Source organism: Odocoileus virginianus, chromosome 2 (assembly GCF_023699985.2).
Source record: "Odocoileus virginianus isolate 20LAN1187 ecotype Illinois chromosome 2, Ovbor_1.2, whole genome shotgun sequence".
Lineage (NCBI taxonomy): Eukaryota > Metazoa > Chordata > Mammalia > Artiodactyla > Cervidae > Odocoileus > Odocoileus virginianus.
Genome location: NC_069675.1, coordinates 90,958,462 through 90,985,523, shown reverse-complemented (window position 1 = coordinate 90,985,523; position 27,062 = coordinate 90,958,462). Strand labels below are relative to the sequence as shown.

The window sequence follows — 27,062 nt, the reverse complement described above, 5'->3', positions numbered from 1 at the left end:
TGTGTGAGGTTTAGGAAAAATTAAGCCTATAATCTGGTGGGAGAAACATTTCACATCAGATTTATTGTCCCTGTGGTGACATAGTTAGGTAGCCAAACCTGTGTCCTTTACAGAGAAATCCCTTGGGCTCTGAGCTCTACAGTGCAGAGTAGACAACTCTGACACTAGTCCTCCTTCCTCTTGCATTTTCTGCTGTTGATGTTTGAATAATGATACCACTATTCCCTGAAAAGCACAAAAAATACGAAATGAATACTCAAAATGGCTGACATAGTATTTTGATTCTCGGTGTCTCACCTAAAAACTCCTCTCTCAAACTCAGTATGCAAATACTTTTCTTGGAAACTCCCATCTTTCGCAGGCATTGGAGTAAGCTCCAGGTATAGCCAGCATTGAGTGTGCCAGATGTGAGGCTGTACCTTTTTATAGTCTTTCCGTTTGGCTGTTAAGGGTTGGGGTTTGAAATCGACCTGGGCAGGATCTGTGCCTGCCTTGAGCAGATGTTAAAAGTGAAACTCTTAAATGTCTGTCTATCTCACAATCTATCCCTGGCAAATAGAAAACTGTCAGTTGTATAATAGAATGAATGTATTTGTGGCCTACATAGCACACACGCTGTATGTATTTCCTTGATGTGTGTCTACTTTTTTCAGGTGGCACTTTCCTTTCTTCCCACCAGGACACTTCCTACCCTTTCCCATAGATTTGCTCAGTGTTTCTTTAACAGTCAGTAGAAAAGATTCTGAAATGTCTTCTGTTCACCTTTTTAGGGTTGCTGAATTCTTGGTTTGCTTATGGAATTGGGACTGAAGCAGCTTAAAACACAGGTTAGCTGCAAAAGGGTATTTGTTTTCTGTTCACCCTATCTGGAAATTTTGAGACTCAGAAAATCCGTAGAACATCATAGCTGAAAGATAGCCTTATACAGACATCTCCCACAACTTTGTCATTAAGCAGATGACAAAACAGAGGCCCAAAAAGGGCTTATTGTGCCTGAGGCTATCCAGCAAGGTAATGGCAGAGTCTTGAATCCAACCCAATCATTGCATCTTTTTATTTTATTTTATTGATTTTTTTAAGTTAAATAACTGTGACAGGAAGAGTTCATAAAAAAAACAAAAGTTTTTAAAAAATGAGCTTGTGTTAAAGCTGTAATTCCAGATGACACATGACACTTCTGTAATAAGCCTGTTATGGGCAGCATTTTGCAAATTTGCAGAGATTTCAAAAGAGGTCTCATAAATCTTCAGAATTCCAAACCTTTTTCCTAGTCCACAAGGAGAGTAGAAAATTGCTAGAGTTGAATAGATTTCAATTTTTATGGGAGCAAGTGCAAGAAGAGTTGCAGTGATTTTAGAGGAGAGATTCTTGGCCCCATTTTCCCTACAACGTATGCATCTGACAGCTGGCCTGTCCTTCTATTTTTAGACATAATCTATGGGATTACAAAGTGGTTTCATTTCTTTCAAAGCTATGCTGCAGAAATGCAAGCTGTGTAGAAAATGGATTTGCTTTGTAGCAATTTGGAGACTATTTAGTACACTGTCTTTAAATTTTTTAAATTTAATCAACTAATGTAGATCCCTTTATCCAAATATTTCATCTTAATGTCCACTTACAGTTACAACAGTATTCTAGCTTATTTGGGAGAAATAAATGCTAGAAATACTAGAAGTGGAAATTAAGTTTTTTACTTTATGTCATATCACTGATCTTCATTTCCCTTTTCTAGGTCATAGAGGGAACAATAGACATACTCCTTATAGGGGTTTAAAAATAATTTATAACTGCATTCATTAAGCACCTGTTAGCATTTATTGAATGCTGTCTGTATCCCAGGAACTGAGCTTGCCTAATATAGTGGTTCATTTATTTTTTATGTTACAATAACCATTAAAGGTAGGGGATGATATCCCTGTTTTGTACGAGAAAGCTGTGAGACTCCACGCAATTGAGTAACTTGGCAAAAGTATAGAAATAGTAGAGCAAGAATTGGAACCCAGAAATGTCTGATCTCAGAGCCCTGCTTTCCCTTTCAGCAGCTAGCCTCTCTTAGTTTTAAGCAGAAGCTGAGTGGTCAAACTAAAAGGACTAAGTACAGAAAGGTATAATAATTCAAAATATGATTGGAGGGGGTTATGGAGGTATTGTACCATAAAATAGAATTTACATAATACCTAATGTGTTCGTAAATACTCATTTTGATTTAGAACTGTCATTTCACAGGTTCTGTTACTTTTTCTTTTGATTACATAAGTGAAAAAATTTAGAAAAATGTAGGTTACTGCTTTAGCATCTCAATTGTTCATCAGGAAAAGGCTCTTTTAGTACACAAAAGGTTTGCAATTTAACAAATTTGATTAATGAGATAAAATTGCCCTAACTTTTGGAGGAAAAAATCAGTATCTTTGAAGGTAAATATTACCTTTTCCAATGACTACATTATTTAGGAAAATCATTCTAAATGATTTAAAACTTGGTTGGCATGACTTTGCTGTTCTTTAGCTTGGAAAGTCTAAGATGCTACAACTAATGGTGATCTGACATTGTCCTTAGAAGCAGGATACCTCAGGAAAATGATAGGCCGAAGAAACCAGACCTTAATAGCTTTGGGAAATTGCCTTGAGAAAGGAAAAAATACTGAAAACTTAGAGTCAGATCCTAGTTCTGCCCGTTTACACATTTGCCTACTTTGCCAACAAAGGTCCGTCTAGTCAAGGCTATGCTCTTTCCAGTGGTCATGTATGGATGTGAGAATTGGACTGTGAAGAAAGTTGAGCACCAAAGTGTTATGCTTTTGAACTGTGGTGTTGGAGAAGACTCTTGAGAGTCCCTTGGACTGCAAGGACATCGAACCAGTCCATCTTAAAGGAGATCAGTCCTGGGTGCTTTTTGGAAAAACTGATTCTGAAACTGAAACTCTAATAATTTGGCCACCTGATGAGAAGAGTTGACTCATTAGAAAAGACTCTGATGCTGGGAGGGATTGGGGGCAGGAGGAGAAGGGGATGACAGAGGATGAGATGGTTGGATGGCATCACTGACTCAATGGACATGAGTTTGAGAAACTCCGGGAGTTTGTGATGGACAGGGAGGCCTGGCGTGCTGCGATTCGTGGGGTCGCAAAGAGTCAGACACGACTGAGCGACTGAACTGACTGACTGAACACTCCGAGCCTGTTTCTTCACTGATAAAGTGGGGTAATGATACCTTATTACAGAGTTATTCTGAAGTCTTTTTTAACAGTCATGATGAAGGAATATATTTTGAAATGACTAGAGTTGCAGCATTTTATCAGTGATGTAATTCCAATAGTAGCTAGCTACATTTAAATAACCTGTTTGTTATAAGAAAATACCTTCTCATGCAGCCTGTAGACCAGTGCTTCTTGTTTTCTACCTTTTGAGCTTTTTGTCACCCCACATCTAAGAATTACTGGAGAAAAGGAAACAAGTCTATCAAAGTTCATCATCCCCTACTTTTTTTTTTTTTTAACCATATTAGGATAGAGACAATTCAGTATGTCTGTCCTGTAGTCTGAAATGGGTGGGTGGGGAGTCAGTCTGATTCCAGGTCTACCACATTATAGTTATGTTTGACCTATGCCCAAACTCTTCTCTCAGAGCTCAATTTTTCATTTGCAGAAATGGGAAATGTCTTTGTACTACAGGTATTAAGGTTGAATATAACAATATATGTGAAACACCCAGTGTAGTGCTTAATACATGAAAGTGTTTAATAAACGTATTCTTTTCTTCCAAAAGTATTTTCTAGATAGAACAACACTGAATCTTGTACTAACTCAACAAACGTATTAATCACTGTGTTAATCTCTCCTATAAGGATAGCATCTCAATCCTTTGTCTTTAAACTCTGGAGGAAAGCCTTTTAATTTCCAGGTAGCTGGCTTAAAAGTGACTTTGAGAACATATGAATTTATAAATCAGGATCTAGCATCCTGAAGCAAAAAGAGCTCTGGAGATAAACCTTTGGATTTAATGTATCCAGGATGGTTCTTGTGACTCCTAAACAAAACTAGGTCCTAGGTATGTATTCCTGGAGTAGGAAATGGCAACCCACTCCAGTATTCTTGCCCGGAAAATTCCATGGATAGAGGAGCCTGGCAAGCTGTAGTCCCATGGGGTTACATAGAGTCAGTCATGACTGAGCATGCATACATGCTCAGGGTTAGTCAGTATTAGTCAGGATTCTCCAGAGCAACCGAACCAATATGGGGTGTGTATGTTTGTGTGTATGTGCATGTAGATAACTAAAGATGTATTATTAGGATTTGGCTTTCCTAATTATGGAAGCTTACAAGTGCAGAATCGGCAGAGTAGGCCAGCATATTAGGTTATCAGTTATAACCCAATTTGTCTGAATAGAGTTCTGAGACTGAGACAGATCAGGGGACTTGCCCAAGGTGTCACATAGTTAGTGAGTGACAGAGCTACAATTTGTCCAGATCCTTTAACTTCAAATCTGAACATTTTCCCCTTGGCCATTCTTTCTGTGCCAGCTGGAAAATTCTGGAAATGCCTTTGAGAGCCTGGTGGCTTTTCTTCTTGGAACTGTTGTACTTCTCCTTGGAACCGTTTTGTGATAAAAAGTTAACAAAATATATATTAGTGGAACCTAAAGATCTTCTTTTCAGAGGCTTCTGTGATGATGCCCTCAGGCAGAAAAGAAGAAAGAAAGAGGGAGGAATAACGTTAGCAGCAAAAAGAGTAATGTCAAAAAGTAATTAGAGCAGGACAAATGGATTGTGCTGCCATGTTCAAGATTGTTATTTCTCTAAGCACTGAGGAGGAAGGGCACTAATGCAATGTGACGGATCTGGAGCAAAACCCAGGGCATTGCGCAAACTGCAGAGACACAGCCAATAGCAAAGCTCAAATCTCAAGGTTTGACTGAACAGTATTTGATATCTCAAAGAGTTGTTTCATGTTGTTTGCAGAAACTGTTGTGTCAGGGGACCTACTTTCTTGATTTTGGCTTTTGGGAAATGGCCTCATGGTCTTATGTAGGTAGTCAGTGTCCTAGGATAACTCCCATCCCAGCATTTTGTCTCTGCACATCTCTAGACTAGGCAGGGACATGATGCCAGTAGGGATTTGGGAGAGAAGTTACCAAATATGAAGTGAATTGGGGTATTACCTATTCAGAGAGAAAATGAAATAGAAAATGAGTCTTAATCAAAATGCAGCTTAGTATTAGAAAGCCACCCTGGAGAGAGACAGACAGTAATATTCTCATCTGTCAAGGACAGATTTACTAGCCTAGATAACCTGTGTCCATGATCCAACTGCTGCCACCATGTATGAGGAAACTGCCATGACCCTCAAGAAACATAGAATTTCCATGTTTGCCTGCAAGGACATCTGCACGAGTAGATCAACTTTTTTCTCCCCAGTGAGTCACCATACCCTCGAAGTCTGTTGCTAGTTGCTGCCACTACTATGACAGTGTCATTAAGAGCTTGTGTTTTTAGTACTCAGACATTCCTGGGTTTGTATTCTAGCTCTGTTCTTTATGAGCTGTTTGACCTTGGGCAATCTACCTAACCTCTCTGAGACTCAATGTTTTTATTTCTAAAACAAGGATAATAAGTGTACTTCCAGACTTCTTTTGAGATTTTGGTAAGGTGATACACTTAAAACAGTTAGTACTGTGCCAGATGCCAGGCACAAAGTCATGACCCAGTAAGGGTAGAAGAAAAAGTATGGAGTGGGAGGGTGTGTAGGGGCTGGGGCTGGTCTGAAGTTGTCTACCCAACAGGCCTCAGTGGAGAGCTAGACATCTGTTCTTCAGATTTCTGGTTTGAGCAGAGATAAATGGTTATGCCTCAAGATCCCATCCGAGAAGGCAATGGCAACCCACTCCAGTACTCTTGCCTGGAAAATCCCATGGATGGAGGAGCCTGGTAGGATGCAGTCCATGGGGTCGCTAAGAGTTGGGCACGACTGAGCAACTTCACTTTCACTTTTCACTTTCATGCATTGGAGAAGGAAGTGGCAACCCACTCCAGTGCTCTTGCCTGGAGAAACCTAGGGACAGAGGAGCCTAGTGGGCTGCCGTCTATGGGGTCTCAGAGAGTCGGACATGACTGAAGCAACTTAGCAGTAGCAGCAGCAAGATCCCATAATATAGATGAGGTAAGACTAAAAAAATTGAACTGGGATTTCTTTACTTAATACTCAGTGGGAAGGGGAAATTAAGACAGAGTGTAATGATTCTAAGTAATCAGACTCACACAGTATAGATTATTGCTCTTGGCCATGTGAAGGGATTCACCTTTCATTCCTGACTTGTTCCCACCCCCATCCCTGTTCCCTGTTCCCATTCCCACTCTGAAATCCTTTGACAACTCAGAACTGACCAAAAATCAAATCTTAATACTCTGCCATCATATATTTAACTTTCTTCAAGTCACTTCACTTCAATAATTTTTTTTCTTACCATGCTGTTACCAATCAGGGTTCTTGACCATCCCCAATCAATAGAAATTGACTAGAGGCCAGATTAGAAATTTAGGCAAGGCTTAACTGGGGTCCCTGCTGTAGCAACAGGTTCCCTTGCTTCACCTCCTGAGGAGAGGGGCAAGCTTGTTCCTTTTATGGAGTGAGGGTAGGGGTGTGTCCAGGGCTCAGACCTGAGGAGTTGCTTAGGTATTTTGCCCACCCCTTTGGTGGTGGTGTGTACAGGGGACATGTTCAGTGTCCTCCTTTTGCTCCTCACACCCTGTTTTTGCTCCAGGCTCTGTAAAAGTGGCAGTTGGGTCTTTGTCTCTGTATCATTTGGGTCCAGAATTTGCCCCAACTGTGTAGCTTGCAGTTATTTTTTAGTGCCATACGTTTATTTGTATTTTGTTGCTTGAGGGGAGGTGGGTCTGGCTGTAAGCATTGTAGCACAGCAGCAAAGGGCCGCATTTCCCAGCCTGGCAGTCTGCAGAGGGCTGGCTGCTAAGAGGGGCAAAGAGAATCCTGTCATAGCCTGCAGAGACAGACCTCTTATTTGGCGCATTGCAAAGGAATTCTGTTTCTGGACCTTTAGAAGTACGCTGTTTGGTGTTGGGCTCATAGCCCCCTTGTTAAGATTGTGTGGTTATATTACAGTGTGAGTCTTCTGAGGCATCCCACGAACCATGGATTTGTGAACTATTTTCCAAGGTCTATTTCTCTGTGCATAAAATCATGTAAAAATTGAACCTATTTTTACATTGTGCCTTGCTTGTTCCAAACCTATGTTTCCGTGAGAAAGCCTCAGGAGCCAGAGTTGAACTCAGTTTTTTTTCCCCTTGTCAAGTTTTCTAGTGTTTCCTGTGGTCTGCCCATAATTCAAAAACCCTCTTTGTGACTTTTTCTCTGATAGGCTTTACCTTCTTTTAGGTTCCCAAATCCTAAAGAATATAATGTCAGGTGTAAAGACAAAAATAAATCCCAAATATATTAAATAGTCCAGGATTTATAATTTGCTGATATTATATCATTTCTAGTTTACCAGTCACCTCTGGGTGTTTCTTTTCAGAGACTGTGATTAGGTAAAATTATCACAGTTGTCAAGGTTTAGTGCAAGGTGTTTTAGTTAATGGTTCAAGGAGTCTTGTTCTTTTTAGTTGTGATCAACAGAAAATGCTAAAGAAATTTTGACATTTTGCCTGCCCAAGGTTACTTTTCTATCTTTAAAATGGGAGTGAGCAAAATCAATCAAATCATCAACCCTGTTTAATGAACAGACACAGGATTTTTTACATGGAGCCAATTATTTCCTACTGTTAGGTCATTTTATTTCTCTCCCTTGATTCTTGTCACTTCATAACAAAGATTTGGAACAGTGGACTGATTATGGCTCTAGCCGACAGGATTTCTCGGCTCCTATTTTATTGTAGCAAGGATTTGAAACAGCAGACTGATTACAGCTTAGTTACAGCTCAAGCAAAACAGGTCTTTTATTAAACAGAGGATAGTACACTCCCAAGATGTGGGAGTGGGCTAACCCTGAAGGAGTGGCAACGATCCCTCCTGGCTTCCCTTTTTATACTTCCTGTCACCTCCTCTTGGTTCTGCCCTGTGCATATTGGGCTTGTACCTGCCACCATTATGCAAAATGCCAGGCTGGATAAATCACAAGCTGGAATCAAGATTACTGGGAGAAATATCAATAACCTAAGATATGCAGGTGACACCACCCTTATGACAGAAAGCAAAGAGGAACTAAAGAGCCTCTTGATGAAGGTGAAAGAGGAGAGTGAAAAAGCTGGCTTAAAACACAACATTCAAAAAGCTAAGATCATGGCATCTGGTCCTGTCACTTCATGGTGAGTGAAAGTGAAAGTCACTCAGTCGTGTCTGACTCTTTGTCCTCCCATGGACTGTAGGGTCCATGGAATTCTCCAGGCCAGAAACTGAAGTGGGTAGCCTTTCCCTTCTCCAGGGGATCTTCCCAACCCAGGGATCGAACCCAGGTCTCTCACATTGCAGGCAGATTCTTTACCAGCTGAGTCATAAGAGAAGCCGAAGAATACTGGAATGGGTAGCCTGTCCCTTCTCCAGGGGATCTTCCTGACCCAGGAATCAAAACGGGGTCTCCTACATTCCAGGCAGATTCTTTACCAAATAGACAGGGAAAAAGTGGAAAGTGACCCTTTATTTTCTTGGCTTCCAAAATTGCTGTGGACGATGACTGCAGCCATGAAATTAAAAGACGCTTGCTCCTTGGAAGAAAAGCTATAACAAACCTAGACAGTGTATTAAAATGCAGAGACATCACTTTGTTGACAAAGGTTTGTGTAGTCAAAGCTATGGTTTTTCCAGTAGCCATGTACGAATGTGAGAGTTGGACCATAAAGGAGTCTGAGTACCAAGGAATTGATGCTTTTAATTGTGGTGTTGGAGAAGACTTCTCAGAATCCCTTGGACAGCAAGGAGATCAAACCAGTCAATCCTAAAGGAAATCAGTCCTGTTCATTGGAAGGACTGATGCTGAAGCTCCAGTACTTTGCCCACCTGAAGCAAAGAGTTGACTCATTGTAAAAGACCCTGATTCTGGGAAAGATTGAAGACAGGAGGGGAAGTGGGCGACAGAGGATGAGATGGTTGGATGGCATCATTGACTAAATGGACATGTTCAGTTAAGTTCAGTCGCTCAGTCATGCCTGACTCTTTGCGACCCCATGAACTGCAGCATGCCAGGCCTCCCTGTCCATCACCAACTCCCGGAGTTTACCCAAACTCATGTCCATTGAGTCGCTAATGCCATCTAACCAGTTCATCCTCTGTTGTCCCCTTCTCCTTCTGCCTTCAGTATTTCCCAACATCAGGGTCTTTTCCAGTGAGTTACTTCTTTGCATCAGGTGGCCAAAATATTGGAATTTCAGCTTCACCATCAGTCCTTCCAATGAACACCCAGGACTGATTTCCTTTAGGATGGACTGGTTGGATCTCCTTGCAGTCCAAGGGACTCTCAAGAGTCTTCTTCAACACCACAGTTCAAAAGCATCAATTTTTCGATGCTCAGCTTTCTTTATAGTCCAACTCTCACATCCATACATGATTACTGGAAAAACCATAGCCTTGACTAGATGGACCTTTGTTGACAAAGTAATGTCTGTGCTTTTTAATATGGTGTCTACATTGGTCATGACTTTCCTTCCAAGGAGTAAATGTCTTTTAATTTCATGGCTTCAGTCACCATCTGCAATGATTTTGGAGCCCAGAAAAATAAAGTCAGCCACTGTTTCCACTATTTCCCCATCTATTTGCCATGAAGTGATGGGACCGGATGCCATGATCTTAGTTTTCTGAATGTTGAGCTTTAAGCCAACTTTTTCACTCTCCTCTTTCACTTTCATCAAGAGGCTCTTTAGTTCTTCACTTTCTGCCATAAGAGTGGTGTCATCTGCATATCTGAGGTTATTGATATTTCTCCTGGCAATCTTGATTCCAGCTTGTGCTTTCTCCAGCCCAGCATTTCTCATGATGTACTCTGCATATAAGCTTGGAGAATTTTGAGCATTACTTTACTGGCGTGTGAGATGAGTGCAATTGTGCAGTAGTTTGAGCATTCTTTGGCATTGCCTTTCTTGAGTAAAATCCAGGAGATGGTGAGGGACAGGGAAGCCCAGTGTGCTGTAGCCCATGGGGTTGCCAAGAGTTGGACAGGATTGAGAGACTGAGCAATAGCAATGTGAAAAGGGAATGCAAATAGGCGTATGCTTAAGGCTGATTGATGGTTGCAAGTTACACAACAACAGGTTCTGTTGTGCATGTCTTTCCCATAATTAATCTGTTATAATCTCTGTATGTATGTATAGAATATTCACAAACCCTTAGTTGGGTCCTAACTGCCTAAGGTTATTTGAAGACATGTGTGGGAGTTGGAGAAGCTCCTGTGGTTTGTTTGTATCCACTGTGTGCCTAGGGCACATGTGCAGGAGTTGGAAAAGTTTCTGTGGGTATTTTTGTAGCATATCTGTGAGCTCTCTGGGGGGTGTCTGGTATGGGGTTTAGAGATCAGCTTGCATCCTTTTCGGCTAGGCCACGCCTATTGGTCATGCCTAACTTCCTACCTTACACTACTGCAGTTCTCTGGACCTAGTCAGTAAAAGAAAGCTCTAGGGAGATTGTTGGTTGGTTGTACTTGGCCTTCATTGTTTTCTTAATTGTTTGCCTGATGCTTGGAAGGCCCATGGAGACTGTAGATGCAGGTGACCTTTTGTACTTTTAAGCAAAATGCTGAAAAGTAACCATCTGTCCAGAAAAAGTGAGGTGGGGGAGAGTAGAAAGAATCTTCCATGTAGTTTATGGTTTGAATTTTGTCTCTTGTCATTTGCCTCCAGTTTTTCTATACAAAATGAAGTGCAGGATGCATTTATTAATAGAATAATGTTCAATTTAAGCCTTTTAAAATTTATAATTATTTTTCATCGTTGTTAAAATCATACATTGAACCAATTGTGTACTGAGTGTTTTATGAGCTAAAAAAATAAAAGGATGTATCTTGTTGCTTCTGGGAATTAGTCTTTAATGACCTCAGTTTTAGTGGAGTGTATAACGGAGGAAAAGTACCTTTTATATAAAATTTTATAACTATACACTTACTCAAAAAGTTAAAAAAAATTAAAAACCCCTGTCCTTCAGTATTCAGCTAAGGTGTGATCATTGTTTGGTGCTTATTCTTGGACCTTGCAGTCTTGGCACATTTCTACTACCATGTTTATTGATGTAGTTATGTTCAGTAGCTGGGCTCCAGTAGCTTTACTTGCTAACAGTGGCTGTAGGCTAGTTAGTTATGTTACTTTTGTGAGCATTATTTTCCTCTTCTCTTCACAGGGCATGATCCTTACTGTTGCTTATGAGGGTCAAAGAGAATAATGCATATGAAAATCTTTTTCCAAGGGGCAAAGCTTTGTATGAGCATAGACTAATGCATGGTTTATAAGGATACCTTTTTCCAACTTTTTTTTTAAAAAAACTGCATTTAGGCACATTTTACTGTGTAAAATAGTGATATTTAGTAAATTTACCATTCGTGTCATGTTGTTGTGTTAGTCGCTCAGTTGTGTCTGACTCTTTGTGACTCCGTGGGTTGTAGCCCAGCAGGCCCCTCTGTCCATGGAATTCTTCAGGCACGAATACTGGAGTGGGTTGCCATTCCCTTCTCCAGGGAAATTTACCATTACCTTAAGTCATTTTTAGAATATTTTCATCATCATCCCAGTAAAGTCCCTTGTGTCCTTTAACTGTTAATACTATTCCCAACTCCTGATCCAGGCAATCCCCGTAATCTTTCTCGCTAGATTTGCCTTTTTGGACATTTCATCTAAATGGAGTCATACAGTGTGTGTTTGCCATGTCTCGCTTCTTTCACCTAGCATGATGGTTTGGAAGTTTGTTCATGTCATAGTATAGTTCTGTTTCTGAGTAAGACTCCATGATACGGATATACTGTACATACATTTTGTTTATCCATTCAGTAATTGATGGACATTTGGATTATTTCCAGTTTTTTATTATGATGAATGCTGCTCCAAACATTCACATACAAGTCTTTTTATGGACATGTGTTTTCTTTTCTCTTGAGTATAAACATGTATCTTTTAATTATAAAAGTAATACACGCTTGTTCTGAAAAATTTTTTATATAGGGAAGTATGAAACTTGGTAAGTGAGTCACCTCCATAATTACACTTTCCAGGGGTGGTGATGGTAGTAATAATAATTGTTAGCATCTAAGTGTTTTGAGCGTTTACTATATGCCAGGCATTGTGCTGCCTTATATATTCAGTTATTTCATATAGCATATATATGAAATAATCCATTGAAGTTGATACTATTTTTCTTTATTTCATGAATGAGGAAACTGAAGTTTAAAGACTAAATGTTAAGTCACTCTTCTAATAAGTCTCAGAGCCAGAATTTGAGCTTGGGCATTCTGGTGTATGTTCTTTGAGACTTTCCAAAACATGCAGTTTTTTAAAAACAAAAATTATTTTATTCTGTAGCTTGTTTTATTTCACTTAATTTGTCTTACAGATTATTCCATGGTGGGATTTATAGATCTATCATTATTTTTATGATTGTATGAATAGATATGCCAGGATTTGTTTAATTCATCTTTTATTAGTAGACATTTGGTTGCTTTTTTCCCCCTCTATTATGAATTGTTGCTGCTTGTTTGCTAAGTCGTGTCTGACTCTTGTGACCCCATGGACTGCCCACCAGGCTCCTCTGTCCATGAGATTTCCCAGGTAAGAATACTGGAGTAGGTTGCCGTTTTCTTCTCCAGGCGATATTCCTGACCCAGGGATCAAACCCACGTCTCCTGCATTGTCAGGCAGATTCTTTACTGCTAAGCCACCAGGGAAGCCCCCAATTATGAATAGGGCTGTAGCAAATATCCTTGTATTTAAGACTTTGCTTTCCGGTGGTATTACTTTTGTGGCCTTACGTCCTGGAAGTGAAATTTCCAAATGACAGGCTTTGTACATTTCAGTTTTGGTGTTGCTGAATATCTCTCCACTGAAGATGGTAAATAACCCTTTCTGACTTCTTCACCCTTTAAATAAGCATATAAGAGAGCCTATTTTCCCTAGCCATTTCAGTGTTGCATTATTTTCTTTGTAATGTGGTTATACGTTATCAATCATATAAACTTCTAGAGAGAAGTTAACATATCAGGGAAGGGCAATGTTGAATAGCTGGTAAATTTAAGTATTTTCCAGCCTTTTGATAGGTCAGGATTTGGCATTTATCTAGGCTCTCAAGAGGTGCAATATTCCCCGCCCCCCTGCAGGCGCGGCCCCCGCCGGGGTCCCCATTGTTTGAAGGGGCGGGGCGGCGCCCCCAGGGAGCGACCTGAGGGCCAGACTGTGGGGCGGGAAAGGGCAGCGCCCCCGCCCAGGGTTCGTGAGGCTGCCCACGGAAGGCTAATACCCCTACGAGAGCTGTTCAGCCCGGGGGCGCGGACGGCTTTGGGTGGCGGAAGATTGGGAGCAAAGGAAAGAGGTGGCGAGCTGATGGGTTTTCCTTGCCAGTGAATCGTGTAGAGTACACTGCCAGTCTCTTGTCTTCTCTTCACCATGGCTTCTTCTGATATTCAGGTGAAGGAACTGGAGAAGCGTGCCTCAGGCCAGGCTTTTGAGCTGATTCTCAGCCCTCGATCAAAAGAATCTGTCCCAGAATTTCCCCTTTCCCCTCCTAAGAAGAAGGATCTTTCCCTGGAGGAATTTCAGAAGAAATTAGAAGCTGCAGAAGAAAGACGCAAGTCCCATGAAGCTGAGGTCTTGAAGCAGCTTGCTGAGAAACGGGAGCACGAGAAAGAAGTGCTTCAGAAAGCGATAGAGGAGAACAACAACTTCAGTAAAATGGCGGAAGAGAAGCTGACCCACAAGATGGAAGCCAACAAAGAGAACCGGGAGGCACAAATGGCTGCCAAACTGGAGCGTTTGCGAGAGAAGGACAAGCACATTGAAGAAGTGCGGAAGAACAAAGAATCCAAAGACCCTGCTGATGAGACTGAAGCTGACTAATTTGATCTGAGAACTGACTTTCTCCCCCTCCCCTTCCTAAATATCCAAAGACTGTACTGGCCAGTGTCATTTTACTTTTGCCCTCCTGACAAATATTCTAGAAGCTGATGTAGAACTATATAGGTAGATCCAGACGGTATGATGTTGTTCTAGGGGCTAAAGGGGAGAAACAAAAAGTGTTTTACTCTTTTTCTAAAGTGTTGAAGTCTTTCTAATGTAGCTATTTTTCTTGTTGCATCTTTTCTACCTCAGTACACCTGGTGTGCTGGGTTAATGGCTAGTACTGTATTGGCTCCGTGAAAACATGTCTGTGAAGAGAGTATGTAGTGGCTTCTTTCAAATTGTTAGATGCTGATTATCTGTTCACTTTTAAATCCCAATTCTGTCCCGATCTTACAGATGCTACTGTACTTGAATGGTTAATAAAGCTGCACAGTGCTGTTAAAAAAAAAAAAAAAGAGGTGCAATATTGGAGTAACCCAAACTGTAATTCAGGTTAACTTAGGTTGACTTACCTGTTTGATGTTTTAAAATGAACACCACAACATTTCAGCCACAGCTGTTCCCATTTTCTTAGGCCTGTTCTCTAGCTGCTCTGGCCTGCTGGTTACCTTTCACCTCATTGCTGCGCTATCCTTGCCTTGCCCCTAACTCACTTTAAAGTGGAGCCAAGAAAGGGAGAGGAGAACTTGGACAGCTGGGATAGATACATGTGCTTGTCATTTCCATTCTTTCCTTCAATGCAGGCCACCAAAGTGAGACCAACAGCCTAATACTATCCTTTTTTAGTCTCTCCAAAGATACGGCTCTTGTCATCTCTGCTATTGGCAGGATCCAAGTTGCCATGGTCTCTGTGGCCAGTATTGAGCTATATACACCTGTTTAAAGGGAGGTAAGTTTTCCATGATGGTGCCAATAAAGGAGTCAAGGACACAGAGTTTTGGATAGTTGTCTTGCAGGAGCCAGGGCCTACCACATCTTACATCTTTCAGACATTGGGAACCTTGAATAGCATTTTCTTGTAGATTTTGCCTTTGTCTTCTGGCTGTCCTTTTCCTCTCCACTCTCCATGCTTCTTGTCTTCATCTCTTGGCCCTGTTATTCTGGGAGATGCTGCCCTCTGCTGGTGGACTGTAGGATACCTAGAGCAGTTTAGATAGGTCTGACCACTAGAGGAACTGACAAGGCTATATAGAGCCAGAGTCATCAAACTCTCTAGTCTCCAGTTTCATGAACTAATCCTAAGACTTTCTGCTATGAATATAATTCATCAATCACTGGAAAATATACAAGTACAGAGACATTCATTGTAACATCCATAGTTGAGTATAAGTCACTCAGTCAATGTCTGACTCTTTGTGACCCTGTGTACTGTATAGTTTGCCAAGTTCCTCTGTCCCTGGAATTCTCCAGGCAAGAATACTGGAGTGGGTTGCCATACCCTTCTCCAGGGGATCTTCAAACCAGGGATCAAACCCAGGTCTCCTGCATTGTAGGCCTATTTTGACCATCTGAAGCACCAGGGAAGCCCAGATATCTGTAGTAGCAAAAGAATAAAACCTAGATGTCCAACACTTGGGATTGTAATTACAGCTGCTAAAATTGGCTATGTAAAAGACAACATAAAACAATGAAAATATTTATCAAGCAGAATGTACCAGTTGCAGCCATGGTACATACCTCTTAAGTAATATAATGGCTAATCTGAAATCCTCAAGACTAGTTGTCAAAGCTAGGATGATTTCTCTTGATATTTCATTAATACAGTTAGTAAAATAGTATGCCTAATATTTCTTTAGTATTGTTGTATATCTGTATTTTCTCCTGAAACAAATACTTGACATTTGAGTGGCCTGCTGAAAAACATTGCTATGATGTGTGGTCCTCGTGCAGACCTGATTTCCCAGGACAATAAGGGTGGTGCCATATGTAGCAGCTGTCTAAAACAGGAACTGCAGCTATGATGGGAACTTCCTAGGCAGCCTTTTTACCTAATAGAGTAGGTCAGATAGAGTATAGATATTGCTTTGTATGATTTGATGAGAGACTGACTTGCCTCCTTGGTATAGGTCTCCACCTCAAATGATGCCCCCCCAGTAGGATATTTCTGAGAATTTTCTTTTTAACGAACTGTAAGGAGGGAAGGGAGCTGTTTGAGAAACCCACTTATGTTTTTTAAAACTAAGCACCTCATTACACAACATTTGGATGAGAGTAAAAAGTATTGGCTCATATATCTTGATCCTTGTCATTTAACAAGTAAATTGCTATTTTCAACAGCAGGACTAGAGTGAAGCAAATGAGATACCTATAATACAAAATTTAAGACAACATTCATGCAGGGTCATGCAAGTTCAGGATCAGCCTTATTTCTCAAATAATCACTGTCAGACCCTGCTCAGCTCTTGGGAAGCACCATTCCTGATGTGACGTGATAGATTGTTTATTACCCTTTCTTAGTCTGAGCCTTGACCTAGAGCCTAGGGCACCTGCGCTCTGGAAGCAGCTGTCTGGTTGAACAGATTTTGATCAACCACTTGACTTTTAGCTGTTGGTTTAGCCCAGGAGGGGTAGCCCACTAATGACAGCCTGTCTAAAATCCAGAATAAATCTTGCAAAATTACCAAGTAAGGCCTAAAATAGTCAGGTTTCTTATCTCCTTAATTGTTTCCCTGTTTCTTGGCTTTTTTGTATTGAAAAAATTTGAGTTTCTTCCAGCTTTTAAAAATTGTAACTTTCCATTGATCATCCATATACATACATCTTTGTGAACATAAGTATTTTTGTAAGATAGAGTAGTAAGGATCTTTGGATCAGAGTGTGCAGTTTAAATGTTGATAGGTACTATAAGCTATATTCAAGCTGTGTATCAACTATCAACATGTATAAGCCTACTCATTTTCTCAAGCCTTTTCCAGTGAAATATTCTCAGCATTAAAAAAATTTTTTTTTGCCAATTTGATGGATAAGAAGTAGTACATAATAGTTGTTTTAACTTGAGTTATTATTAGTGACTAAATAAATTAGTATTTATTGACATGATAGTCATTTTAGGACATCTTTCTTTCATCACATTAGTTCCCCATTGGAAGGTTTGCTTACCTTTTTCCTAATCCTTGTTTGTAGGGTTTCTCCATGTTTGTAAATGTGTGTGTGTGTGTGGGTGGCTTTGCCTGTCAGAAGTTAGACGTTTATCTGAAGGTAAATACAGTCATCTTTTCCTTAATGATGTCTGGGTTTCATGCTGTGCTTAGACTTTCCCTCCCCTCAACAGTTAAAAACAAAAAGTATTCTCACCTTTTATTTTAATAATATTCTAGTTTGCTTTGTATATGTGATTAGTTCCTGTATATCTCATGAAATTCTTGTTTCATGAGCTGTCAACCCATTTTACTGCCAAAGGAAAAATAACGAAGTTTTAATTCAGAAAGATCATAAAAACAAAAGCACTATGTATGCCTTTTTGGTAATGATTACTTTGGAATTATAGACTTGGAACCAGGCTGCCCTTCCTTCTCCTCTCTGCTCTGCTCCAATTGTGTTTGTCCTTTTTTAACTATCTTTTTTAAAAGTACATGTTGTTTTTACTAAATATAACTGTTTGACACTTCTGTTTATAAACTGTTTCCACACACAGTCTGGTTGGTTCCTCAGAACACTTTTGAGTTAGAACAGTAGATATAATGATCCCCATTTTATGGGTGAAGAAACTGAGATTATATAAGCAACAAGTTGCAGAGAATTTTCTGACTCCAGTTATTCTAGCTATGGTTCTTTTTAGTTACCCAAATTCTAAGAACATCTGACTCTTAGCCTATATTGTTCTTCTGTTGTTTATCTCCTTTAAAAAAATTTATGGCTCAGTATCTGAGTGGAATTTTTTGCATCTTCCTGAAATAAACAAAAAGAGAAGAAACTCAGTATGCGTCACAAATGTTTCTTCGGTGTTTTCTGAGAGGACAGAGAGGGTTGGAAGAAGGTTGGGATAACTAGAATTTAATGAAATAGAGCTTTCCTGAAGCTGGAATAAACATTGTGTTGCTGCTGGCCTGATAGCCTTTCACAGTTTCCAGTGCCTTGCCTTTGTATAATTCTCCATATACACATTTAGAGTTTTAAGGTAGCTGAGTGAGCCTTTCATAGACCAGGCTTTCATCTCTGATTCTGCCTGTGACTCTCATTCCAGAACCCCAGCTACATGCCTGCCACCAGCAGCCTCTGTGGGGCCTATCCTGCTGGGTGTTTGCTTTTAGATTACTGGGACTCTTATAATGAATCCTTTACTGTAAAAAGTATGCTACCCATTTTCTTTTTAACTTCTCATTTTAGCCATTAAAATAATGGCACTGCTAATTGTCTTAGCCTAGAAGTTCAGAAGATTCTTTTTATGCTGCATTTATCTTAAGAGTTCTCAATGTTACATGATAAAGCATCTAAGTTTCCCAATTTTGAATTAACTTGACCAAAAGAGAGATGTTCAATGGAATTCAAGTATATTATTTCTATGCAAAATAAACTTCACCAAGACTGAGAAAACACCATTAAAAGGGCAATATCATATTTCAAATTCATAATTATTTCATTAATACCAAAAAGACAAGTATTGTACAGAGTTGTTTTCCAGGAATATGCTCAAAAGGATTATGTTAATGCATTTGGGTGTCTCTTGCAAAGAAGACATGGTGAATGGGAAGGCCCAGCTTTGGGCAGAGTTGTAGAAGCTTGAAAAACATCCAAGAAAAAAGGGAAAATTTCAGTATGATGATCAGTTCATTTAAGAGGGCTTATGATATTGTTACCTTTATGGTCATTTTTTTTTTTTAATGGTCATTTTTGTACTAAACCAATCTATAGAGGGGACTTCTGCTTGTATTTGTGAATTTTGTCAAAGTCAGGGTTTGGAGGCAAAGTTTATTTTTAGGATCTGCTCTCTCCAACTATTGGACTTACCTCTTTGGCTCCTCTTGACTTTATAATTGGTTTCTCATCCCCCAAAGCAACCGTCACAACCTCTCTTAGATTCTATCCTGTATGAATTGAATGGAGCAGTAGCTAACCTGAGAAGACAATCAGTGCTTTTAGGGGGATACTTGAAGGCCAGTTGTTGATGATATATAAATACTAATCAGGATCTTTAGGAAATAAATTCAGTAATCTTGAGCATTTTCTACTCTGGCTGGTGAAAACAATAACTATTCCTGGCTTTTTGTGAGCCCTGAAAATAATTTCCCCTACTCCTTTTGGGTGGTTCTTTCCCTAGCTTTGGGTAGTTTCCTCACATATGTGTAATCATCTGTCCTCAGCTGAAGACTCAGGAGAACTCTCTGCAGATCTCAGTCATGCTCTCTCCATGTAGTGCTCTCTCTCCCAGCCCTCTGCCCTGGTAATTCCAGCCACCTAGCCCCCTTCACTCCCAGCCCCAGATCCTTAGCTTTAGAATTGACTTGTTGGACCCGACATGAGCGCTCATCATGCTCTCTCTTGAAAGCCATCAGGCAGTTATGTGGGATGTTCACAGGAGTTTCCTTGTTTGTTTCCCCTTAGGAATCACTGTTCTTTGCTATCCCTAATCAGTAGAGGAAAACCATTATTTTATATACTTTGTCCAGTTCCGTCTTCTCTAGTCAGGAGGCCAAACTAGTTCCCATTATCCCATCTTGGCCAGAGGTAGAAGTCCGTTTGCAACTTTTTTGTATTTTTAAATACATATAAGTTTTCATAAAAGAGATCAAACTGATCTCTTTTCAATAACAGTAAGTTGCAAACTTTTTTACATGCCAATACTGTGAAGATTTACCTCATTTTTGGTAATAGCTATATATATTAATGGCTTTATTAGATTATAAAGTTTCTTTTCTCATTTATTTATTATATACAGTACTACAGTGAATATTTTCTCATCCCTGAACAAGTACATCTATAGGATACTTTTCTAGAATTGAAATTGCTATTAAAAAAATAAAATAGGGCTCCCCAGATGACGCAGCAATAAAGAGTCTGCCTGCCAGTGCAGGAGACACAAGAGACGCAGATTTGATCCCTGGGTCAGCAGGCTCCCCTGGAGTAGGAAATGGCAACCCACTCCAGTGTTCTTGCCTGGAAAATTCCATAGTCAGAGGAGCCTGGTGGGCAGCAAGTCCATGGGGTCGCGAAGAGATTAAAAAATGGTATGTGCCTTTTAAAGAATAGACTTAGTTTTGATAAATAATGCCAAAAGTGATTTGGCAAAATGCAAATGTATATGAGTGTGTGATGGAAGATGCGAAAAAAAAAAAATCACCTAAACTACTTTGCATTAACACTGATAAGATACATGGATAAACTTGCTTTCTTTATAAGATAAAGAAATTGGAATTAGGTAATTTCTAAGGATATGATTTCTTGGCAGGCAAATTCTTACACTGATGTGATTTGAAACAGATCCATCTGCTGACCCAGTTAAGTAACTCAGAAGAGAAGAATTTACTAATGCAAGTATTCAGATATGACTCCCACTACCCATAGCCCTGATACTGTTCTTTTTGGCTAGAGTGCCATTTGAGTCCTGCAAAGATGCTAGTGTTTGGTCCAAGCACCAAGAGAAGATGCCTGGTGAATCCCAGGAAAGCATTTCTTGGAAGTCTTTGGTCTCTCTGTGGGCCTGGGGGAAGTTGAGGGTGATTCTTTCTCAGCTTTCTGTACTGGTTTGTCCTCATACAGCTGCTTCCAGGTTGAAGTCAATGAGGGCTCTGCATAATTCACTACTTTTGCTCCAAATTAAGGTCCATCCCCTGAAATCTGGATGAACTCGAGAGTTGGGGACAGAAGAGAGGAGTGATCTAGTTCACCAAATGGAAATTCTTTCTCTTTACCTGACATCTGGTTTTAATCCCTTGTTTAGATTTATTTGAAAATCTATGAAGAAGCAAAAGTCTCTGTGATACTACTAGCTGAACAATACAGCTGCACAACTCAGTTATTACTCTCTTCAGGAAGCCCTTCCAGACTTTCTGTTCAGTTCATCAAATAATCAACTATATACTGGGCGCTAAGAACACAGTGCTAAGCTGCTCCCACCCCAGTGAAAAGCGAGTACATCTCTGCTGAGCACACCTTATATTTTGCCCTCTTCTAAGACAAATGTATCTTCCTCTCCCACCGGCTTGAGCTCCTCAAGGACAGAACTTTGACTCATTTGTCTTGACTCACTCACATCCTGCTTGGCACAGAACAGGAATTGCTCATTGTTGACCTGCTCAGAATGCTTAATTCTTTGTCTGTACTTCTGGACAAAAGAAGGGAGAATGATCTTTTTAAAAAATCACTTTATTGAGGTATGATTGATATATGAATAAATGTATATAACTTGATGAGTTTAGAGACAAATATACACTTATAAGGGCTTCCCAGGTGGCCTAGTGGAAAAGAGCTTACCTGCCAGTGTGGGAAACAAAAGAGATGTGTTTGATTCGTGGATTGGGAAGATCTCCTGGAGAAGGACATGGCAACCCACTCCAGTATTCTTGGCTGGAGAATCTCATGAACAGAGGAGCCTAGAAGGCTACAGTCTATGGGATTGCAAAGAACTGACACAACTGAACAACCAACACTTTTGCACACATATACCTGTATAACAATCCAATTTCAGGCTGCCTTTTATTGTAATTATCTATTTCTGTAGAGTTATGGTTTCCTCGGAAGTCTAGGCCTTTTAACTTTATTTTTGATTCATCAAATACAAATCAAGTACAGTTGGCCCTGCAGATTCCACATCCATGGATTCATCCAGTCATGGATTAAAAATATTAAAAATTGTTTAAATTCCAGAAAGTTCCAAAAAGCAAAACTTGAATTTGCTGCATACCAGCATCGGTTTACATAGCATTTGCATTGTGTCAATATTTGGTATTGTAAGTAAACTCGAGATGATTTCAAGTATTGAGGATGTACATAGGTTATGTGTAAACACTGCGCCATTTTATATGAGGACCTTGAGTACCTATGGATTTTGGTGTCCATGAAGGTCCTGGAACCAATCCCCTGTGGATACTTAGGGATGACTGTACTCATTTTGTGCTAGATTCTGTAGTAGGTACCAGGAATGTAGAGATGAATCAAATTATGTCTCTGTTCTTGGAATGGTTACAGATCCATAGGCAGGCAGGCATCCAATGTGATGAAACTACAGAAATTCATAGGATTAGAACCTTTAGGGCAGGTAAGAATTGGAGATTTCTTGGAAGATACATCTGAATTAGCTGAGAATTAAATACTTCATGGAAACTAGCCAGGTAGAAGGAAAACAGTGCATGCAAAGGCACATTTGGGAAATTGCAAATAGCACTGTTCATTGAGAGCATTGGGAATATGAGAAGGGAAAATGGAGAGGTTGACAAGAGGTTTGATCAGGAAGTCTCTTGTAACATTGGGAAGGTGATTTATTCTGAAAAAAATTACAGATTTACAGATTTTAAATGGGAGCGTATGGTTTGATTTGAGTTTTAGAAAGCAGCCAGAGTGGAGAATTAATTTGGGAGGGGAGAGGTGGAAAGGACCTTCTCAGATGGCGCTAGTGGTAAAGAACCTGCCTGCCAGTTCAGGAGACATAAGAGATACGGATTCAACTCCTGGGTCTGAAAGATCCCCTGGAGGAGAGCACGTAGGAGAGCAGTAGAATACCTACTCCAGTATTCTTGCCTGGGAATTCCCTTGGACGGGGGGGAGCCTGGTGGGCTATCGCCCACATGGTTGCCAAGAGTTGGACATGACTGAGGTGATGACAACACACACACCCGGTGGAATGAGTGTTTCCCAGGTGGCACTAATGGTAAAAGAACCCACCTACCAATGCAGTAGACAGACGTGGGTTCAAGCCCTGGGTTGGGAGGATCCACTAGAGGAGGGCATGGCAACCCACTCCAGTATTTTTGCCTGGAGAATCCCTTGGACAGAGGAGTCTGGTGAGCCACAGTCCATAGGGTTGCAAAGAGTCAGACACGACTAAAGCAACTTCACACGCACACACACAAAGTGGAAAGGTAGAAAAAAATAGCTAACAAGACAGACCTATAAGGAGGCTCTCAAAATAAGCCAGGTGAGAAATAGTGGTGGCCAAGAATAGGACGGTAGAGATGAAAATAAATGTATGAGTTGGGGAGGAGAAGGAGACAGCGGAGGATAAGATGGTTGACGGCATCACCTACTCAATGGACGTGAGTTTGAGCAAACTCCCAGAGATGGTGAAGGACACGGAAGCCTGGCGTGCTGCAATTCATGGGATCACAAAGAGTCAGACATGACTTAGTGACTGAACAACAGCAACCTTATATTGTTATGCATACACAGAACATACGCAAAGTAGTATTAATGAACCCACGTACCCAGCCTCAGCAATAATCATCATCCAGTGACTAATCTTAACCCAGCCATATTTTTACTTCCCTCACCTCCCCATGTTATTTTGAAGCATTCCAAAGTATTATCTCATCCATAAGCATTCCAGTATGTATCTCTTGAAGATTTTTTTTTTTGATCTATAGAGATTGAGATTTCTCCTCAATCTCTTGTTTTCCTTCTCATTTAGTTTACAAGATTGGGTGATTTGGTTTGTTGAATTTACCACAACGCAAATTCTGCTGATTGACCTCCTGATATAGGTGAGCGTGTTTCTCTGAAGTCTATAGTACTTCTATTTTAGTAGTTGGATATAGAGGCTTGATCATCTTCAGATTCTACTTTCTGGGCGAGATTCTACTTTCTGAGTTCTTCAATCAGAAGATATATACCTTTTGTTTTCTTTTTTTGTTATGTTAGTAGCTGTTGATGATCAGTATCTAGGACCTATTATTTCATAGTAGCATTCTAATTCCAGTATTTCTTGTTCACTTATTAGCTGGAATGTTTCTACAAAGAGAAAATTTTCCATTGCTGTTGATTACCCTATGCTGTATTTAACTTAGGAAAAGCAGGGTAAATACTTGATTCTTTCCCTTTTTTGTATTTAATAATTTTCAAAATGTTGTGTTAGTTCCCTGGCATCCTTCAATGGTGACATTGTTCAGTTAATTGTAGTTATTCTTCTAAAAGGATATCCAGATTGTCTCATGTTTGGTTAGAGTGGCTGATTTAGTAGCTTTTGAGGGGACAGGAAAGACAGGAATGATAAGTTTTGAATGTAAGTGGGCTAAAAGGGAGAAAGGAGTCGGAGTTCCAGGTTCTGGCTTGGATTGCTGAGGCTGTTCACACTGAGACAGAGGAGCAGGTTTCAAAAGGCAGACATATTTGGACATGTCTGAGGTGCATATGATCGATGCATCTTGGAGATGCCCAGAAGGCAGTTGGATAATAAGATGTGAGGCTCAGGGGAGCAATCCATGAGTCCAGGACCCAGGATAGAGCTCAATTGCTATGTGTAGTTGACTCATATGATGATGTGTGTTATATCTTATTTGATAGAAATCAGTCCCTTTGCCAGCTGAAACCGCACTGTACCCCAAAGTAAGATTTTTAAGCCCTGTCGCCTCCTCTTTTCTGTGTGCTTATCTTTAGAGAGTCAGGTTCAATCTCTGGTAGAGTAGAAAGGACAGAACTGGTTGTAGGTAGGATTGCCACTTGGCCGGTTTACAACCGGTCCTGTTGGTTTTCAGATTTATTACACCCAGTCCCTCAATTAGAGGAGAGCTCTGTGTATGGGTAGGATTTACTGGAGTTGGAATTGAGGCTGGGTGAACTGGTTTTGACTTTGCAGGAATAGCCAAGGGCAATCTTGTGAATATTTGTATTCCTGAAGGATTTTATTTCCCTCTCCCATGTTCCTGCTTTCTAAAGCAACTCCTTTCCTTCCTTCCTCTAATCAACAAAATATTCGTTGAGCACCTGCTTTGTGTCAGGCACTGGGTATACAGTGGTGAACAAGAATAAGGGGCATACAGGTTGGGTGTATGAGACAAGTGCTCGGGCCTGGTGCGCTGGGAAGACCCAGAGGAATCAGGTAGAGAGGGAGGTGGGAGGGGGGGATCGGGATGGGGAACACATGTAAATCCATGGCTGATTCATGTCAATGTATGACAAAAACCACTACAATGTTGTAAAGTAATTAGCCTCCAACTAATAAAAATAAATGAAAAAAAAAAGAATAAGGGGCATAGTACCTGCCTCTATATAGCTTGGAATATAGGAGATACATGTATATATTATGTATGTTAATCAGAAGATCATTAGCAACATATCCTTCCATACTAATACAGGAACTCAGTAAATAGGAGATATTGGCCAGAAATCTTTTCTTACTAGTGCTGGATCTTCTTTATTGGAAGGTAAGGTTTCAGGTTTACAAATGAAAAGACATATTTAAAAGAGAAGGCCTGACACATAGGGACTTTGAAATGGAGTTTGTTTAGGGAAAAAAAAAACCTCCTCTGAGGAAAGATGGAAGAGGTAGAAAATGTGAAAATGAAAGTAGACTGTGAATGCACTCTTAAGTTTAATTTAAAAAAAAAAAAGCTGCATACCACCTGCTTACCTACACAACATACATACCAAAAGCCTTCTAATTGCCTGCTATGTGATATATGCTAAACACAAGACTGTGCTCTGAAATTACCAAAGCTTTACTCTTTGGGGATATATTCAGACTAATAAGAAAGATATTAGGTTGGCCAAGAAGTTCGTGTTTTTCTGAAATACCTTACAGAAAAACCCAAACAAACTTCTTGGCCAACCCCATAGAATGGTGAAGTAAAAACAGTAGGTAGTTTGTATTATCATGATATATTTTAGGGATCCAGTCATGTGCGACTCTTTGCAATCCCATGGACTGTAGCCTACCAGGCTCCTCTGTCCGTGGAATTTTCCAGGCAAGAGTACTGGAGTGGGTAACCCTTTCCTTCTGCAGGGGATCTTCCCAACCCGGAGATCGAACCCAGGTCTCTGGCATTGCAGGAAGAGACGCTTTATCCTCTGAGCCACCAGGGAAGCCCCAGGGATCCAAGCAGCATGGCAACAGAGTGTGGTTTGACTGTCTGATTTGAGGACTGGGAGGATGGAGTGTTAAAATACCTCACAGTGGAGCTAATATTTAAATTGAGTCCAGAAAGATGAGTAATTGCTAGTGGAATCTATAAGAAAGTAGCAAGAGGAGTTATTCCAGGCAAATGTTACAGCTTAGCATATTTGCACTACAAGTGGGTTAGTATGGCAGGAGTGATGGGTATTTGTAGGGAGTAGGAATAAATGAAGCTGGAGAGATCAGCGGGGGCTAGATTGTAAAGGGCATTGGGCTTGTGGATTTTTGTGTTATAGGGAGCCTGGGAGCTGTTGACTAGTCACAGCTCATGCTACAGTTTTTATCTTGCATACCTTTGTCCAGAGTCCTCACTTACACAGAAGTGAGTTACTCGTAGGCAGAAAACTTCCTGTGTCATCTGACCATTTTTTTTCACCCAGTCAGGCAAATACATGGATAGATGAATGAAACAACAATGAGAAGTCAGGGCGTAGGCCAGAGTCTATCCAGAAACTACTGGGTTTCAAGTGGTCTTCCTTTTTAGGGGTACCAAAGAAGAAAGACTGTCTGGCCATTTGCCCAGCCCCCAAGTCTTGCTTTTTACCGCTGTGATCTTTTTTACTTCATTTGTACATGTTGCTTCACAGCAGTTTGAGTTATTGCTATATTCAGAGCTGCAGTATTTTATTTGCATCAAACTCTGGGCTTAATTGTGAAGATGGTAGGCAGAGATTCCATATGGGTTGAATAAGTCCCAACTAGTTTAGACTTCTCAAGAGACAGAAGAGTTGACTGTGTTTATGTTTATATGTTGTATATCTGTTACTTCTCTTTTTTCAAAGGGACTGATTTATTCATACTTTGATCTGTGATACTTTAAAAATTTATGTACAAGATCCTGACTGGAGAATAATGGAAATTTTTTAGAGGGCTCACTCTTTCCCGGTCTTCAATTTGTGGGTGGATAATTGATCTAATTAAACACTGGACTCATATTTAAATTTACTTGATTTTTTTCAGAAATGTCTTTTTACAATTGATTTGTTCAAA

The 27,062-nt window shown here is 40.2% G+C and overlaps 2 protein-coding genes across 3 annotated transcripts in view; both read left to right on the top strand.

Moving 5' to 3' along the window:
• The window catches only part of NR6A1 (nuclear receptor subfamily 6 group A member 1), a 222,441-nt gene that overhangs the window by 124,665 nt on the left and 70,714 nt on the right, over nucleotides 1-27,062 (top strand). The window lies entirely within an intron of this gene.
• LOC110123849 (stathmin) lies at nucleotides 13,565-14,085 on the top strand. Its single transcript, XM_020872092.2, has one exon. It carries the CDS (start codon nucleotides 13,580-13,582, stop codon nucleotides 14,027-14,029), a length of 450 nt encoding a protein of 149 aa, XP_020727751.2. The 5' UTR covers nucleotides 13,565-13,579; the 3' UTR covers nucleotides 14,030-14,085.